The sequence below is a fragment of the Schistocerca americana genome, chromosome X (genome assembly GCF_021461395.2).
Source record: "Schistocerca americana isolate TAMUIC-IGC-003095 chromosome X, iqSchAmer2.1, whole genome shotgun sequence".
Taxonomy (NCBI): domain Eukaryota; kingdom Metazoa; phylum Arthropoda; class Insecta; order Orthoptera; family Acrididae; genus Schistocerca; species Schistocerca americana.
The window spans coordinates 386,367,860-386,386,146 of NC_060130.1; the positions used below are offsets into that span (position 1 = coordinate 386,367,860).

The window sequence follows — 18,287 nt, forward strand, 5'->3', positions numbered from 1 at the left end:
CGTTCACGTGTTGAGCCAACGACATCGTCAGTTACGATTGCCGTGAGCACGGGACCATCGGAATTCGGCCGTCGATCGAAGGAAACGTGTCGGCTCTTCGGATGAATCACACTTTTGCTACACTAGGACGCCGGTCGTCTCCACAAACGCCGTCGCCGAGGTGAACGGCGGCTCGAAACGTGTAGCTGGCTATGGACGGAGGCTGGTAGGAGCAATATTATGCTTCGCTTGCATGGGACCTGTGGTAGTGATCGAAGACACGCTGACAGCTGCATATCCAAATGAACTTTGCTGCGTAATTCATAATAATACAGGCACTACAATATCGTATTTATCCGCCGACAACGGAGTACAGATTGTGAACGCATGGTTGATGACGTATACAAGTTTGGGTCTGGCCGTGAGTTGTGCACAGATAGCTAAAATGGTAAGGCGACTGCTCGCGATCAGCGGGATATCTGGGTTCGAGTTGCGGTCTGGCACAAATTTTCATTGTCGTCATTCCATTCTACAGCTGATGGTTTCCATATTCGCAATTGCGATTACATTTAATGTATTTCAAAACGGCTGTAGTCGCCGCAGTGCCATGCATGCGTGTCAAAAGGAACTTTGCATCGTAATTCAGAATAACACAGGCATTGCAATATCGTCTTCATGCTTGATGTCTTCCAAGACGGCGATGTCATCTTTCAGCAGTATAATTGTCCGTGTCTCGGAGCCACAACCGTGCTGCAGTAGTTTGAGGAGCATTACTGTGAACCCACGTCGATGTTTCAGCGACCAAATTCGCCTGATGTAAATCCTATGGAACCCATCTGGATCGCTATCGGGCGCTACCACAGCGTACACAAATCAGGGGTCTGTTATTTATGCGAAGTACATGACGTGTGTGTAGACATCTAATACCTCCGTAAACCTAGCAACGAACTGTCGGATCTCAGATAGGCAGAATCAGTGATGTAATTCGTTCCAAATACGGACAAGCAAGTTAATAAGCAGGTGGTCATAATGTTTTGGCTCATCATTGTAGTATGTTCCGGTAAAAACATGTATACTTCGGAATATACGTGTTTTTCGTTTATCCTTGCAGTCTTAGGTCCGCGTTAACCCGAATAGTTGGGAGCTTTCTGATTTAAATGTCTAAGAGATAACGGTATACACTTTTCATCAAACATCTTGTCTCTGTAGAGTCAGTTGCGGTGCCACTAGAACAGTTGTCACTATTAACAACCCCGACATCTAACAGCAACTGCTTAATCGAATTCAGTCAGAAAATACTCAGCAGAACAACATCTCATATAAAAAATTGCGACAGATTTCAGCCGCAACTGTTAAATATAAGAAACGATAAATCCATCTAAAAAGTTCGATTCTTCTTTTGTGTGTGTATTTGTTTGTTTTCATTGCTCATTGCTGTTCTGTATCAGGTCTGTGATATACGGTCGTCTCATTTCATATTACTTTACGAAGCGATCGTACGGGTACATTGTTTTGTCTGCGTTAGCTGTGACGAATAGCCCTTTTCAGAAGCAAATAACACACGCAGTCTTTAATTTACGCACGCAAAGTGTTACATATTCATTGATACCCCCATAACACTTTGGTGTGTGGCAGGTGTTCCGCACCGATCGAGGGGCGAGGGGACGCAGTGGTAACTCACTGGAGGACGGCGGTTCAAGTCTCCTCGGGCCATCCGCATTTAGTTTTTTCGTGATTTCCCTAAATCGCTTAAGATAGATAAAGGAAGGGTTTCTTTGAAAGAACATTGCCTATACTCTTAGGACCCTTCTCCAAACCAAACTTATGCTCTGCTTCTAATGACCTAGGCGTTGGCGGGAAGTTAAACATCAATCTTCATTCCTTCAGTTCTCCTAGCAGAGACCCTGATTTCATCCCACTGCTATTTCTGTAACTCTTAACGTCTGTCGTGCGGATTAATGTCTGAACCAGTACCACTGAATCATTGAACATATTCTTAGCTTAAACGCAATGGGGTGCCTCAAACAGAATGACCGTCTTCATGGCAACCAGCTTGGATTCCGTAAACATCGATGATGTGAAATATAACTTGCCCTTTCCTCAAATGACGTACTGAAACCCACGGAACAAGGCCGTCAGGTATACGCAGTATTTATCGACTTTCAAAAAGTATTTTTCTCCGTACCACAACTACTCTTATTATTAAAGGAACGATCGTATGTGTTATCAAGCGGAATTTGTGCCTAGGTTGAATATTTTTTGATAGGGAGGAGACAGCATGTTATTTTGCATGGAGAAACATCGAAAGATGTAGAAATAACTTCGCAAGTTCCCCAGGGACGAGTGTTGAGAGCCTTGCTGTTCCTATTGTATATTAATGATCGTGCACACAATATTAATAGTAACCTCAGTTACTTCATGCAGTCATCTGTAATAAGGTAGAGTCTCAAAGAGGCTGTACCGGTACTAATATTCAGTCAAATCGTGAAAAGATTTCAAAGTTGTGTAAAGATTGGGAACTTGATTTAAATATTTAGAAACGTAAAATTGTGGACATCTCAAAACGAAAAAAACATAATATTCTTTGACTATAATATCAATGAGCCACATCTGGAATCGGTAAGTTCATACAAAAACCTGCCTGTAGCTCTTTGTAGGGATGTGAAATGAAAAGACCACGTAGGCTCAGATACAGGCAGAGCAGATGGTAGACTTCGGTTTATTGGTAAAATTCCATGGAAATGCAGTCAGTCTACAAAGGTGATTGCTTACAAATCACTCGTGCGACACATCCTAGAATATTGCTCAGGTATGTTGGACCCGTACGAAATAGGACACTGTACGTATACAGAGAAGGGCAGCATAAATGGTCACATGTTCGACTGACCCGTGTGAGAGATTCACGGAGATGCTGAAAGAACTGGCAGACTCTTGAAGATAGACGTACACTATCCCGATAAAAGCCTGCTTACAGAGTTTCGAGAACTGGCATTACATGAGGACTCTTGAAATATACTAAAATCCTCTATGTATCGCTCCAGTAGGCAGTAGGAATCGTGAGGATAAGACACATTAATTATAGTGCGCATAGAGACATTTAAATAGTCATTCTTTCCACGCTCCGTGCGTGAATGGAACGGTAAGATGCTCTAATAACTTGTACAATGGGACTTACCCTCTGCCACGCACTTCAGGGTAGTTTTCAGAGTAGATGTGGATGCACATTGACATCTTTTATTATCACTGAAATCCATCTGTTGTAAAATTTTACACCATATTCTGGGCTCAGACACATTGAGGTATCTCGAACACAATGACCTTCTGCACACCAGCCAGCATGAGAAACGAAACTTGCGCTCACATGACATCCAGAAAGCCGTGGCAATCAGATGGATTCAGTATTTCTTGACTACCGAAAATCAATTGACTCGATATCACAGCAACGCTTATTAACGGAAGTACAATCACACAGGGTATCAAACGAAATTTATAATTGGCTTGAGCATTTCATTGTAGGGGACGCAACACATATAGTTCGGCGGACAGTCATCGACGGATGTAGAAGTACGCTATGAGATCAGAAGTATCCAGACACCCCCAAAACATAAGTTTTTCATATTAGGTGCATTGTACTGCCACCTACTGCCATTACACATCGTGAGAGAGCAGACTGGGGCGCTCCGCCGAACCCTCGGAATTTGAACGTGGTCAGGTGGTTGGGTGTCACTTGTGTCATACGTCTGTACGCGAGATTTCCACACTCCTAAACATCCCTAGGTCCACTGTTTCCGATGTGATAGTGAAGTGGACACGTACAGCACAAAAGCGTACAGGCTGACCTCGTCTGTTGACTGACAGAGACCGTCGACAGTTGAAGAGGCTCGTAATGTGTAATAGGCAGACATCTATCCAGACCAGCACACAGGACTTCCAGACTGCATCAGGCTGCACTGCAAGTACTATGACAGTTAGGCGGCAGGTGAGAAAACGGATCTATGGTCGAGCGGCTACTCATAAGCTACACATCACGCCGGTAAATGCCAGACGACGCCTCGCTTGATGTAAGGAGCGTAAACATTGGGCGATTCAACAGTGGAAAAACGTTGTGTGGAGTGACACATTGCGGTACACAATGTGGCGCTCCGATGGCAGGGTGTGGGTACGGCGAATGCCCGATGAACGTCATCTGGCTCTGAGCACTATGGGACTTAACATCTATGTTCATCAGTCCCCTAGAACTTAGAACTACTTAAACCTAACTAACCTAAGGACATCACTCAACACCCAGCCATCACGAGGCATAGAAAATCCCTGACCCCGCCGGGAATCGAACCCGGGAACCCGGGCGTGGGAAGCGAGAACGCTACCGCACGACCACGAGATGCGGGCGAACGTCATCTGCCAGCGTGTATGGTGCCAACACTATCACATCACAGGCCTACATTGATGTTTTAAGCACCTTGTTGCTTCCCACTACTGAAGAGCAATTCGGGGTTGGCGATCGCATCTTTCAACGAGACCTGTTCGTAACGCACGGCATGAGGCGGAGTGGTTACACGACAATAACATCCCTGTAATGGACCAGCCTGCACAGAGTACTGACCTGAATCCTATAGAACACCTTTGGGATGTTTTGGAACGCCGACTTCGCGCCAGGACTCATCGACCGACATCGATACCTCTCCTTAGTGCAGCACTCCGTGAAGAATGGGCTGCCATTCCCCAAGAAACCTTCCAGCACCTGATTGAACGTAGGCATGCGAAGCTGTCATCAATGCTAAGAGTGGGCAAACACCATACTTATTTCCAGCATTACCAGTGGAGGGCGCCACTAACTTGTAAGGCATTTTCAGCCAGGCGTCCGGATACTTTTGATCACATAGTGTAAGTTGAGGCAAGCCCCTGAGCTGTGTGTTGGAACATTTGCGGTTCACGCTGTACATTAATGACCAGACTGATCATATTAACAGTAACCTCGAACTTTTTACAGATAATGCAGTTAAGAAACATAGTCACAGTTGGAATCAATCAGATCATACAAACAGCTACGTGCAAAGACGTAGCCAAACGGGGGAGAGGTAGAGGGGTAGGATAGGTTGCAGGAGTTCCGGACAACCCCCCCTCCACCCCACAACCTAACTGAAATTTCACACGAACTATTTGCCATATAGTCCAGTTGAAAAATATAAGGGGCAATCAATGAGTTTCTGTTTGAGGGCGTTACTACAGAGTTTATGCAACGTATCACCGACATGTAGGCAAAGGATAAGTGTGGCATTCGTGTCTTTCCGACAGGCGTGTGGTAAACGTGGAAACGTGAACCATGACTACGTTATTACCAAATGCCTCTAAACAGGACCAACATGCTGTTATCGTTTTCTTGACTGCTGTAGGACAAGCACTGGTTGACATCCATCGGAGATGAAAAATATGTAATGGGCAGCATTTCTGTCGATAAGCGCCGTTGTGGAATGGTGCGACAAGCGGTGCTGCTGCTTCATGATAACGCACGTCCGCATATCGCAAATGTAACGCAGAAGTTACACCAACTCAAGTAGGAAACACTCAAGTATCTGCCTTACGGTCTTCGTCCCTCCCGATGCGATTTTCACGCCTTCGGTCCCTCAAAAAAGGCCTTGGAGCGTCGACGGCTCCTGTTGGACGAGGATGTGCAGCAGGCAGTTACGGACTCCTTCACGCAGCAGTACACGATGTTTTACCAAACGTGTATCTTCAATCTGCTATGATGATGGGGTGATTGCCTCAATGCCCAAGGCGATTTTGCCTGAGTGACATACCAATTCTGGACTGTATGGCCTTCGGACAGAAACTTTTTGATCGTCCCTATATTTTGTTTTTCAATCATACGACGAGAAAGGGATACATTAGAAGTCTAGTTGAAATTAATGCTTGAATCAATGTTAAGATCCCATTTCTGAAGCTCATAGTATCTGTGTATTCTGTTTTGTTTCACTAATAAATTTGATTGTTATGGTTTATAATTTATATAAAAGCAGCTACCAGCCACATTTCTGGATCTCAAAATATCAAACATAAATAACAAACACCATTTTGGTATCTTTCGAAAACCAACAACCACAGATGTTACCATCAGCAACACATCCTGCCACCCGAACCTACATAAGATGGCTAATTTCCGGTCAATGCTACATCGTATGCATAAAGTCCCCCTCACCCCCACTGAACAGCACAAAGAAATCAGCATAATCAAATCAATTGCCCAAAATAATGGCTATGATGCTTCAATCATAGACACACTCTCTCAAGAAACAAAAGTAAAAATTGCTAGAAATAAGTCTTTGCAACAAGCAACAGCCACAATAACTATGAAAGACAAAAAATCAGTAAAATATGTAGCCCTACCATATATAGGCCCACTTTCATATAAAATTTCCAACTTATTCAAGAAGAAGAATTTCAAAATCAGTTTCTCTACCAATAACAAACTCCAACAAAGAGTCATACACTCACTCCCACACAATAGTATACCCCATAAAAGATCTGGAATTTATAGACTCAAGTGTAACAACTGTCCTAAATTCTACATTGGCCAAACAGGTAGAGCTTTTGAAACAAGATTCAAGGAACACCTTGATGCCCTACGTCTGAAAAACCTAAGCAAATCTGCTTTTGCCACCCATCTTGCAGAAAACAATCATACAGTTGAGAATATAGAAAACAACCTGCAGATATTACACCTCAAAGACAAAGGTTTCACATCGAATCTCCTAGAGGAGATTGAGATTCATACACATAAAAACAGGTTCCCTGATCTCATTTTGAATGAACAGACAGAGTCAGTTAACACCCCCTTCTTAAATAACTTTGAAGAAGCTTTTACTTTTTTAAAATAACTTAAGCCCAATATTCCATCAAAAACATTCAGTATACAGTCCCCAAAAACTGCTTATATGTCATTGAAAAATTGCATAATGAAAACATGTGCTTTGCATATTATGTCATATATTAGAATTTATCTCCTACTATTGTAACAACTAATTAGTAACACACAGTAATTCTGTACTACATATAATGTTTGTAATCTTATTTGTATGTAATATTATTTATTCCGTTTTAGATTAATTTCATACAATAGTAAATACATGTGGCTGGTAGCTGTTTTTTATATAAATTATAAACCTTAAGTACAACAGCCACGTTTCTCAACATGTCGACTTTCGACAAAATAGCGTTGATTGTTATGGTTTCAAGCTGATTATTGAAATAATAATTTTAAAAATTTCTTGATCACTTAAGGAAATTGAAGATTTTTTATGAAATGAGAGATCATTTAATAAAACTTGAGACTGAATTGAGGAACTTCGGATGCTTTGATGTGCTGGAGAAATCTGACTTGCTTCAGATAAACCATAAATTTTACATAAGATTATAGCAGGAGAAAAATTACTATTGTTAAAGTAGGTATGAACCCGCTTAACTTTATAATTTATTCAACCCAATGTTAAGATTTTTCTGCTCTGCGATAGTGAACCTTGTATTAGAAGACTGAGCTGTGTTTTGTTAGCAAAGAGGAATATATATAGGGTGAAGCGAAATTCGCGCACTCGGGGTTCGCAGCCCGACTCCTCACATGCCAGCGATAAAAATTGTCTCTCACAAAATTTCGTCTGGCGAGTACATCCGGCAGAAACAGGACGTTAAAGAGTGGCAATCTGGCAGCACTGTAACAACACGTAGCGTAGCTACCTCTGACAGCACTTATTACTTGTGGTGTACAGTTGTTGCAGTGGATAGAGTTTTGGGTTAGCATGCAGGAGGCCGAGGGTTCAGCCCAGGGATGGGTCGCATTTTTTTTGTTTACTGATTTCATTCTGAAATTTCATACTGTAATATACACCGTTTCTTATGTCACATGTATCCTAAATTTACAACATTTTGTAACGCTGAATGCAACAAATACGTGGTTAGACAAATAAGAAACAGACTGTTGAAACAATTAATGGGACCATGGTGATAACACTTACAAATAGTAACCGAGTTTGGATATTATTCGAAAAGGACGTTGCTAGTCCTACTGGTAACCTAAGGCCCTAACGAAATGTAATGGACCTGAACGAGGCAAGAATAATAGTTGGTACTAATGTATGTGACCATTAGAGGAGGGTACAAAGAAAACAGGCTTCGCATCGAGTAGATGGTGCGAATAAATTCGAGCCCACGACGTGGAAAGGGCTTCTTTCAAAGCTGACCACTCTTCCATTTCTACGATTGTCGTATGTAAGTGCAAATGTTATCCAGATGACCTGTTGTAATCGCTGTTGACGATTAAGATGCCAGATACCATACCCCCTGGACTACATTTACCAAATAAAAAGCATATGCTTGAATTCCAGATCGGACTGTCGACCTCCTGCATGCTAACCCAAAACTCTATCCATTGCACCAACTGTACAGCACGACTAGTACGTTCTGTCAGAGATAGTTACGGTTCGTGTTGTTACGGTGTCGCCAGATTGCCACTCTTTAACGACCTTTTTCTGCTGGATGTAATCGCTAGACGAAATTTTGTGAGAGACTTTTTTTATCGTTGGCATGTGAGGAGGAGTCGCACTGCGAAGCCCGAGTGCGCGAATTTCGCTTCACCCTGTATGTTACTGTTGGGTATATATAATAAATAAAAGTATTTTCATCCCTGCCCGCCCCCCCCCCCCCCCCCCCCCACCGCCTGTTTCACAAAAAACTGGCTATGTCCCTGCCATGTATAACAACCTGTGACGATATGAAATAGAATGGTCAAGTAGGGCTGAGTCGTAGGTAAAACAAGTGAGAAACATCATTCATTAGTAGAACGCTGGGAAAAAGTAATTAGTCTGCGAAAGACTGCTAAGGAGATTGCGTGCAAAACACTCGTGAGACCCTCAGATGTGTGAGACCAATACCAAACTGAACCACCATGTGATAGTGACCGTATACAAAGGAGGATAGCACGAATGGTGACAGGTTTATTCGACTCAAGGGAGAGTATCAAGACGTCAGCTATCCAGTGAAAGCCTACTTACAAAGCTTCAAGAACCAGTCTTAAGGAAGGAATATACCAGAGTCCCCAACTTGATGCTCCCAAAGCGACCGCGAGGACTGGATTAGAATGATTTTAGTACGCTCACAATCATTTAAGCCGCTATTCCTGCTGCACTCCATTCGCTAATGGAACGGGAAGAAATCGTAATACTTGGTACAATGGGGAAGAGACCTACGCTTGTGCTTAATTTCGGCCGGGACGCCCCGGAACGGCGTTCCGGAACCTCCTAGGGATTTTTTTTTTAACTCACAGGAACAAGTCGGCACCGGAGATTAAAAATAGTACGCGTGCATTAAATCGCAACGTAGCTATAATTTGGCGCTGCGCCAGCACCAGTGAACGTGACAATGGGTAGCTATAATACAACCGTTTAAAGTTCCTGTTGGCAGAAGTTGAAAACATGGCGTGATAGTCACGAAAACTACTGACTTGTGCGGATATGTATCTAGCAGAACTAGGGAGCAAAGTGGCACTATTACGAACACAGATGGTACCACCTGTCATTTATATTAAATATTATCGTTTTATTGTTTTGATAATAAGAAATTATGTTTTAAATGCCTAAATTTTAGAGTACTATTTTGTAAAAAAAGATTTTTCATTGTAAGTTTTATCACAAGTTTTCAAAAATCGAAACTTTTGTGTTTTATGGCTGAGGGGGTGGCGGGGATGTTGTATGGCGGAAAAGATGTGTTTCGGCACCTGCAATTTTATAAACTAAGCACGTTACAGTAGTTTACAGAATGTGTGTGATGGTGTAAAAACTTTGTTCGGATTATTGTTAACAGTAATGAATCTGCCTGCAACAAAAGTTCGATGAGAAACTGTTAGATTCACTATTCTAAGTCCGCAGCTCGTGGTCGTGCGGTAGCGTTCTCGATTTCCGCGCACGGGTTCCCGGGTTCGATTCCCGGCGGGGTCAAGGATTTTCTCTGCCTCGTGATGACTGGGTGTTGTGTGATGTCCTTAGGTTAGTTAGGTTTAAGTAGTTCTAAGTTCTAGGGGACTGATGACCATAGATGCTAAGTCTCATAGTGCTCAGAGCCATTTGAACCATTTTTGAACCACTATTCCAACATCCACACACGATTTTGAAAAACAAGGAAAGAGTCCAGAATGAGATTTTCACTCTGCAGCGGAGTGTGTGCTGATATGAAACTTCCTGGCAGATTAAAACTGTGTGCCGGACCGAGACTCGAACTCGGGACCTTTGCGTTTGGTAGAGCACTTGCCCGCGAAAGGCAAAGGTCCAGAGTTCGAGTCTCGGTCCGGCACACAGTTTTAATCTGCCAGGAAGTTTCAAGGAAAGAGTCGACGCTGTGCCCCAAATCGTAATAGGAATTGCGGAAGCAGCACCGTTATTTTATTTACTGGATCACTTTAACTATCTTCGATGACAGTTACGTAGGGAGTCTGTCTGCAGTTTCCCTTTTTGTTTTACAGGATAACTTCCTTCAAATAATATTTTGATGACAGTTTCAATGTTATGTTATGAATGATGTTACATTTAAAGAGAGAGGAGGAGGAGGATATTGGTGTTTAACGTCCCGTCGACAACGGGGTCATTAGAGACGGAGCACAAGCTCGGATTAGGGAAGGATAGGGAAGGAAGTCGGCCGTGCCCTTTGAAAGGAACCATCCCGGCATTTGCCTGGAGTGATCTAGGGAAATCACGGAAAACCTAAATCAGGATGGCCGGACGCGGGATTGAACCGTCGTCCTCCCGAATGCGAGTCCAGTGTGCTAACCACTGCGCCACCTCGCTCGGTAAAGAGAGACGTTGTTGTTTTATTGTGGGTGATAGGGTGTTTGAGTAAGAAACAATGAATTACCGGTACATTAACATTAGTCACCGAGGCTGCTGGACGTCTTTCCGAGTAGCAGGTTGAACAAGGGTATTGATTAGATGCTATGCACAGGTGAGCCAAAACATTATGACCACCTGCTTAATAGCTCCTTTGTCCATCTGTGGGATGAAATACATCGCTGATTCTGCGTATCAGGGATCCGGCAGTTTGTTGATGGTTTGTGGAAGTATGTGGCATTAGATGTCTACGCACAGGTCATGTACTTCGCGTAAATAACGGGCCACTGATTTGCGTACGCGGCGATGGCGCCCGATAGCGACCCAGATGGGTTCCGTAGGATTTACATCAGGCGAATTTTGTCGCCGAGACATTGACGTGAGTTCACAACAATGCTCCTCAGACCACTGCAGCACGGTTGTGGCTCCGAGCCACGGACAATTATACTGCTGAAAGGTGACATCGCCGTCGGAGAAGGCATTATGTATTAAGGAACGCAGGTGGTTCGCAGCTGTCAGCGTGTCTTCGGTTACTACCACAGATCCCATGCAAGCGCAGGAGAATGTCTCCCATAGCATAATACTGCTCTATCAGTCTGCGTCCGTGGCGCGCTGCACGTTTCAAGTCGCCATTCACCTCAATGACGGCGTTTGTGGAGACGATCATCGCCCTAGTGTAACAAAAAATGTGATTCACCCGAAGAGCCGAAACATTCCCATTGATCGAAGGTCGAATCCCGATGGTTCCGCGCTCGCTGCAGTCGTAACTGACGATGCCGTTGGGTCAACATGTGTACATGTATGAATATTCTGCTGAGGAGCTCCATGTCCAACAATGTACGATGAATGGCGTGCTCCAAAACACGTGAGCGTGCACTAGCATTGTGCTCTTTAGACAGAGATGCCACATATCACCATCTACCCTACTTTACAGAACAGGCAAGATTCCGAACCCCACGTTCTGTGAAGAGTTGTGGACTTGATGATTTACCGCCTAGTGGTAGTTTCCCTTTCTAGATACTCGTTCAGAGACTGAGTAATAATAATCTGCCCTTTTCAAAGCCACTTGTCTCAATGTATTTCCCCATTTGCAGCCCATATCTTCGCTAGGGTGGTTCCCAGTCCGTGGCTGCTCCGCTTACATACTTTTGTTACCGCGTCACGTGCTCGCACAGTTACCAGGAGGCATCCAACGTCGTGGTGGACAGCGTTCGTAATGTTTTGGCTGTTCAGTGTATGAAGTCCGCGGAATATTACACCCGACTGCACTCTCAGTCTGCATCGCCTTCATCTACATATATGTACATCTGCTTCTGTATTCCATTAGCAGGTGATGTGGGCAAGAAAGATATCGGTACTGATAACTCTCTGAACTCTCCCGAATTTTTTTGATTTTCCCCTTGTGACTCTTAAGGGGCTCCGGAACGGCTCAAAATCATGAAAAGTTCAATTTTTACTTTTTTGCGTTTTCTGAATCTGCAGACTATTACCTTTTAATAGATATATAATTTATTCAATTCCGAAGACTACAACTATTTTTAAATTTTTTTTGAAATGTGTTCCACATGGGCGTGACCCCCTGTGGCGCTGTTAAACTGTTGTCAAATGGTGTTATTATTAACGTCCGTGTTCATCAGGTACATTTTAGTGATGTGAGATAAAGTATGTGTTACTTACCATGGAGGTAAGAATAAGGGGAGATGGCGCTACGTATCCCAGCCGTACTACGTATTGACGCCATGGGGGCGTGGCTCGCTGCCATCACACTCTGACCAAAACATTGCCAGTGTGCTATAGCGCTGCGTGTATTTCAGTCGCTAATTGCACCATATACGCATGTAACGTCATCGGATTGGTTGTTTCAAAGTTTTTGTTTAAAATAAAAACTCGTAAAGGCGAAATTCCGCGTTTCTTCTGATTAAAAATAGTTTTTAATGTAATATTACGAATAGCTAGCCTTCAATGTAAACGATACAATTTTGTTAATTCAGTAATAAATGTGTATCACAAACTAAATAATAGAAACTGAGAACTAAGTTAGCTATACCCTCCCTCCAAAGCCCCATAAATACATCTTGTTTGTAATACGTACTGGGACATTTCAGTTACGTTACGCTACTGGGAAACACTGTTCATTACCACCAATATTTACTGAAATACGGTACATAGAATAGCAAATCTACACAGTGTCCTGTTTAGGCCTATACTTTACGCCAGTTAATGTAGTGTTAGCTTTTAATTTGGTACATGATGAAGACAAAGCGAGTTACTCAACACTTGGATTATCGACGATACGTATGTATTATACTGAAACGTGAACTTGAAAACTAAGAATTTAATTCTTTGAATTAACATACCTTTTGCAAATGTTTTGGGTGTGTAGGGAAAACTGATGGTACAGCATTTTCTCGGAGCCTTACTGTTGAAAGGGAAGTTCGATCTATGTTCTCTTCTCGGAAATGCTGAGAACATATAGTGCTCCATTTAGACGCACGCCAATTCTTCCTCCTCACGGCATTCTCCCACAGACCTTTCCGACTATCATTTTTAGGAAATCTAAAATCATACAGGAGACAAACACGCTATAGTACAAGTACCGATGTAGCACACGTTCATTCACAATGCAGTTGTAAAATCACACTTAACGAGACAACTTACACATGAAATGTTATTCCCTCCGATTTCGCATCACAATCAGAACGATTCGTACATCCGAACACCACGCAAATCACCATAATAGCGCAAAATCCTTCCAAAAGCGAGGGACAAGCCTATGCACACAAGCTTACAGCAGCAATGTTTTGGTCGGATTGAGATGGCTACCCTCGGCTTCACATAGCTTCACAGCTGTGACGTCACGGCGTCTCCCTCTATTCTTACCTCCATGGTTGTGGCTAACCTGTGATGGTTCAATATATATTGCTGGTGTGATTGTCGATTGTTTCATGTTTATTTACTCTGTCGTTATCTCGAAAATATTCGTACTTAATTCTGTTTCTTGAGACTCTGTTTTGTTGAAGTATAATAATGAGTAAAAGTAAAGTTATTAGAAATCCTCTGAAGGCTTTTAAGAAAAGGAGAAATGTTGGAAAGCCAAAGGTATGTGTTATTACTGTAAACAATAAAGACGATAACCAAGTGAGTGAACCTAACCTCTCAAGTACACCTGCCCATAGCAGTCAAAGTGGGAAAGAAAATACTTCACAGATGAAGCTTGGTTCAATGAGTGAAAACTATGAATGTTGTATGGGCGAATCGGATGTGAATGAAATATTTGATATGTCAGTTCTCAAAGGAATTTTTTCAAACTGTGTAAGATGTATTCATTGTAGTGAAGTTGGCCTGGAACTCTCCATAATAAAGCACATAAGACTTGCTAGTGAAATACAACTGAAATGTGATAAGTGTTCATACATGACCACCTTTTGGAACAGTGTTGCAGTAACTGCAACTGAAGAAAATGGTAGCAAAATCTACGAACACAACATTAGATTTGTTTATTCCTTGCGTTCAGTTGGTAAGGGTGCTACTGCAGGTGCAATTTTCTGTGGCATCATGAATCTTCCAAATCCCCCAACCAAGTTTACAATCTATAATAAATTAATAGGGTCTAAAGTAGAAGATGTCTGTATAGAATCTATGAAGAACGCTGTGGAAGAGGCAGTAATGGAAAATAATGGTAACAGAGATTTGACTGCAGCGTTCGATGGTACCTGGCATAAACGGGGACACACATCGCTTCATGGTGTAGTATCTGCCACCAGTATGTATACAGGGAAAGTTTTAGATGTAGCAGTAATATCAAAGTATTGTAGATGTCCACAAAAATATAAAGGTACACATGAAAATAATTGCAGAGCTAACTATAGTGGCAGTAGTGGAGGAATGGAAGTGGCTGGTGTTGCCAGTATATTCCAGCGTTCTGAGGCGTGTGATAAAGTGCGATATGTTAATTACCTTGGTGATGGTGATTCTAAAAGTTTCAAACATGTTCAAGGACTGAAGCCCTATGGTGATGATGTTGTAGTGCAGAAATTTGAGTGTATTGGACACGTACAGAAGCGAATGGGAACAAGACTTCGGCGACTGAAAGCTTCGTACAAAAAACAAAAACTCAGTGATGGTAAATGGTTGGATGGGAAGGGAAGGTTAACTGACAGTGTAATTGACAAAATACAGAACTATTATGGAATGGCTATTAGGCAAAATACACAAAGTGTCGACGAAATGAAGAAGGCTGTTTGGGCTCTTGTTTTTCATACTTCTTCAACCGATGAAAATCCCCAACATAGCTTGTGTCCCAAAGAAGAAGACAGTTGGTGTAAATATTACAAAGGATTGCTAACTGGTGAAGTGTACACTCTTAAGCATAGTCTGCCTCATGCAATAATGGAGATGATAAAACCTATTTTCAGAGACTTAGCAGCACCTGAACTGTTGAAAAAGTGTATTCACGGAAAAACTCAAAACCCCAATGAAAGTGTAAATAGTGTTATATGGTCGAGAATCCCCAAGACTGTATTTGTTGGAATAGAAACACTTCACTTTGGTGTGTATGATGCTGTTGCGACTCTCAATGATGGCAACATTGTAAGGTGCAAGGTATTTAGAAATATGGGAATGAAGATAGGTTCTAACATGGTACAAGCGATGCTTGCTTTAGACAAGGAATGCCTTCGGGCTGCAGACAGGGCTGTAAAGAGTCTAGAAATACAAGCAAGAGTAAACAGGAGGAGGAACAAGAGGAAGCTGGAGGAGGAGTTTGCAGAGGATGAAGATAATACATCCTATGGACCTGGAATGCACTAAAAAGTTAATCCAATCTTTGTCGCTCGATTTTTATTTTCTCATACTTATTACATGTTTTCTAAGGATCTTCCAAACATATTTGTTTCAAACTTTCAGTAAATGTTACACAGTACCTTCTGCATAATTTAACACAGCCTTTTTCCAAAAAACTGTATATTTTTGAATATATAAATAAAAAATTGCAAAAAAATATTGTGAATTTTCATTAGAAGTGAAAAAAAATCATCTTTAATAACTGAACTAAAATTTTGTAAAATCCCTGTGTTAAGTTGTAGCCCATATTCCAATAAATAATCTGTAAAAAGTTCAACTTCCTACCTCAAATACTTTGTGAGGAAAGATGTAATTTATAAGCGTTATTTTAACATTGCAAGTATAGGGCGTTCCGGAGCCCCTTAAGCGAGTTTTAAGCTGGAAAAAAGCAGACGATTGCCACATCCCACTTCAGATCATTCAAAACGGTGCTGTCCTGTTTGTTCATCAACTGCAGATAGACGGGGAAAGAACAAGATAGTATCAGATGCAGCACTCTAACCGTGAACTTTTGGAGCCTGTCAGTACGAAGTGATGTGAAATGGAGCGAATACCTGACATAAGTGGCAAGAAATGCATACTGGTACTGGCATGGAATAATCCTGGAAAAGCGCAGTGCATTTATTAGTGGAACCGAGTACAAGATTCTACTGCAACATTTTCGGTGCGGTTCTGCTCCAGTTTTGGGATCCTTAGCCAATGGACTTGACAGAAGAAATCGAAGGACTCCTAAGGTGCGCCGGTGGGGGCATAGCAGATCAATATAGCCCATAACAAAGTTTGACAGAAATGCTGAAAAAATTTCAGTGGGAACCCGCTAAAGGACAATCTGCCAGACCCACGACGATCCTGCGACAAAATGCAGCGATGTAACACCACCACGGGCAAAAGACATGACGAGCATAAATTCTGAATTCCTGACCATTTAACAGTGATTTAATATCAGAAGATTGTGACCGCGTAGCAATCGAAATGCACTGCTCCGTCGATAATCACCTAGTAATCTAATGGCAAACCATTGTGTCACCGAACTGTTGAGACTTTCGTGGTCACTTGTTGATTTATTGATTGTTGGGTTTTGTGCCAGGACCTTAAGTCGACGTTGAGGGTGAACCTTTGACAATGCTAACCACTAGCGCTGGCGAAACGTGGAAAATATCGTTAAACGAACGTCGATCGAAGATCCCGAGAGAAAAGCCAACATGCAATAGATCCTTAGCCAATGTTACCACTTTGAAGGAAAGTTTAGGCATGGAAAATGAGTGTCAAGGCTGTGGACAATAGGGAAATTCCACTCTGCACTAAATTTTAAAATCTAAGGCAGCGCATTCCCTCATCAGACGCAATACTAATATATTTGAAAGTCAACCTATATTTTAACAAACTCCGTCTTTATTGTGCTGGTTTTAATCAACGACATCTCAACGATGAATTAAAATGAGCAGCCTTCACTCTCACATTCAGCTAATATCAAGTTCTTTCTTAAGAAGGGGACGCACCAGACACATCTTTACTGTATAATACAAACAATTCACTTGGAGCGGCTAGTGCAGCTGCTGCTTTTTTTTTTTTTTTTTGCATGTAGTTGCAGTTCGGCGCTCATTTGGACTGCAATCGTATAATGGTCCGCGTGTTTGTTTTAGACCGTCATGAGCAGCAGCACGTTAGTCCGGCTGCGATGGATGCTGGTCGTTGCTGCAGCTCTTCTGGGCGGGGTCGCTTCCGTCAGAGGTAAGTTCCCTAGTCACGGTGCGTACATTATAAATATCCTCATGTTCCTACTACAGCCAAGAAAACACCAGCCAAGTTCGGCCCTATTTGCTAGAAGAGCGTTTCCAATAAAACGTCAAAAATACCATGTTTTCATAAACGTTTATCTTCATTTAAGTCTCAAAACAAGTTTAGTTTATATAATTAGCCCTATTTTTCCGGAAGCTTAATTACTTGCATGATTATTATAATATGATTATCATCATCACTGCAGTCGACGGATTTGTGGATAGTGTGAAGGTCTTCCGCACTCCATGTTCATGGATTCAACCCGAGTTGACACTGGGGATTGTTTTTCTATTTCTTATTGCAGTACAAAATCCATCAGATGCCATACAGAAATCAAGTCACTAAATCAACCTTTCACTATCTCTCAAGCATTTCCATTAAAATTTGAACTTTGGATTTTGCATCCATATTGTTACTAGTGACACAGTACTGAAAACAAAATCAGTGAGAAACTGACCACTGTACTTTTACACATTGTCCTATAGCCAGTCAGTATTTGTATGAGTGACTAATCATAGTTCTTTCACTTTGCAGCCTAATTTGTCACTGCACTGCTGTTCTTTTTTACAATTAAATCTCACAAGTTCTTACTAAACCAATTACTGATAGATTAGGATTGGTGTATGATCCTCTGGGTACTATGGTCTACGGTAGTGTCTTCAAATACCTCTAAAACAGAGGTCATGGATTCAGGGTTTGAGCCAAGCCACACCTTAAATTTTGAATAAAAAGCCATCAGCTATGCCAGCCGAAGACTTCTGATGCAAGGAGTGACCCTCATTCCACCAGTTGCCTTGTCAATGGAGGGTGAAAAAGCAGATA

The 18,287-nt window shown here is 42.1% G+C and overlaps 1 protein-coding gene across 1 annotated transcript in view; it reads left to right on the top strand.

Annotated features, from left to right (window-relative positions):
* Positions 1-18,287, top strand: part of LOC124555001 — a 132,550-nt gene that overhangs the window by 57,638 nt on the left and 56,625 nt on the right. Inside the window, exon 2 of the mRNA XM_047128744.1 lies at positions 17,330-17,417. Within this exon, the coding sequence (XP_046984700.1) occupies positions 17,336-17,417 (82 nt within the window). The 5' untranslated portion in view covers positions 17,330-17,335. The remainder of the gene's footprint in view (positions 1-17,329; positions 17,418-18,287) is intronic.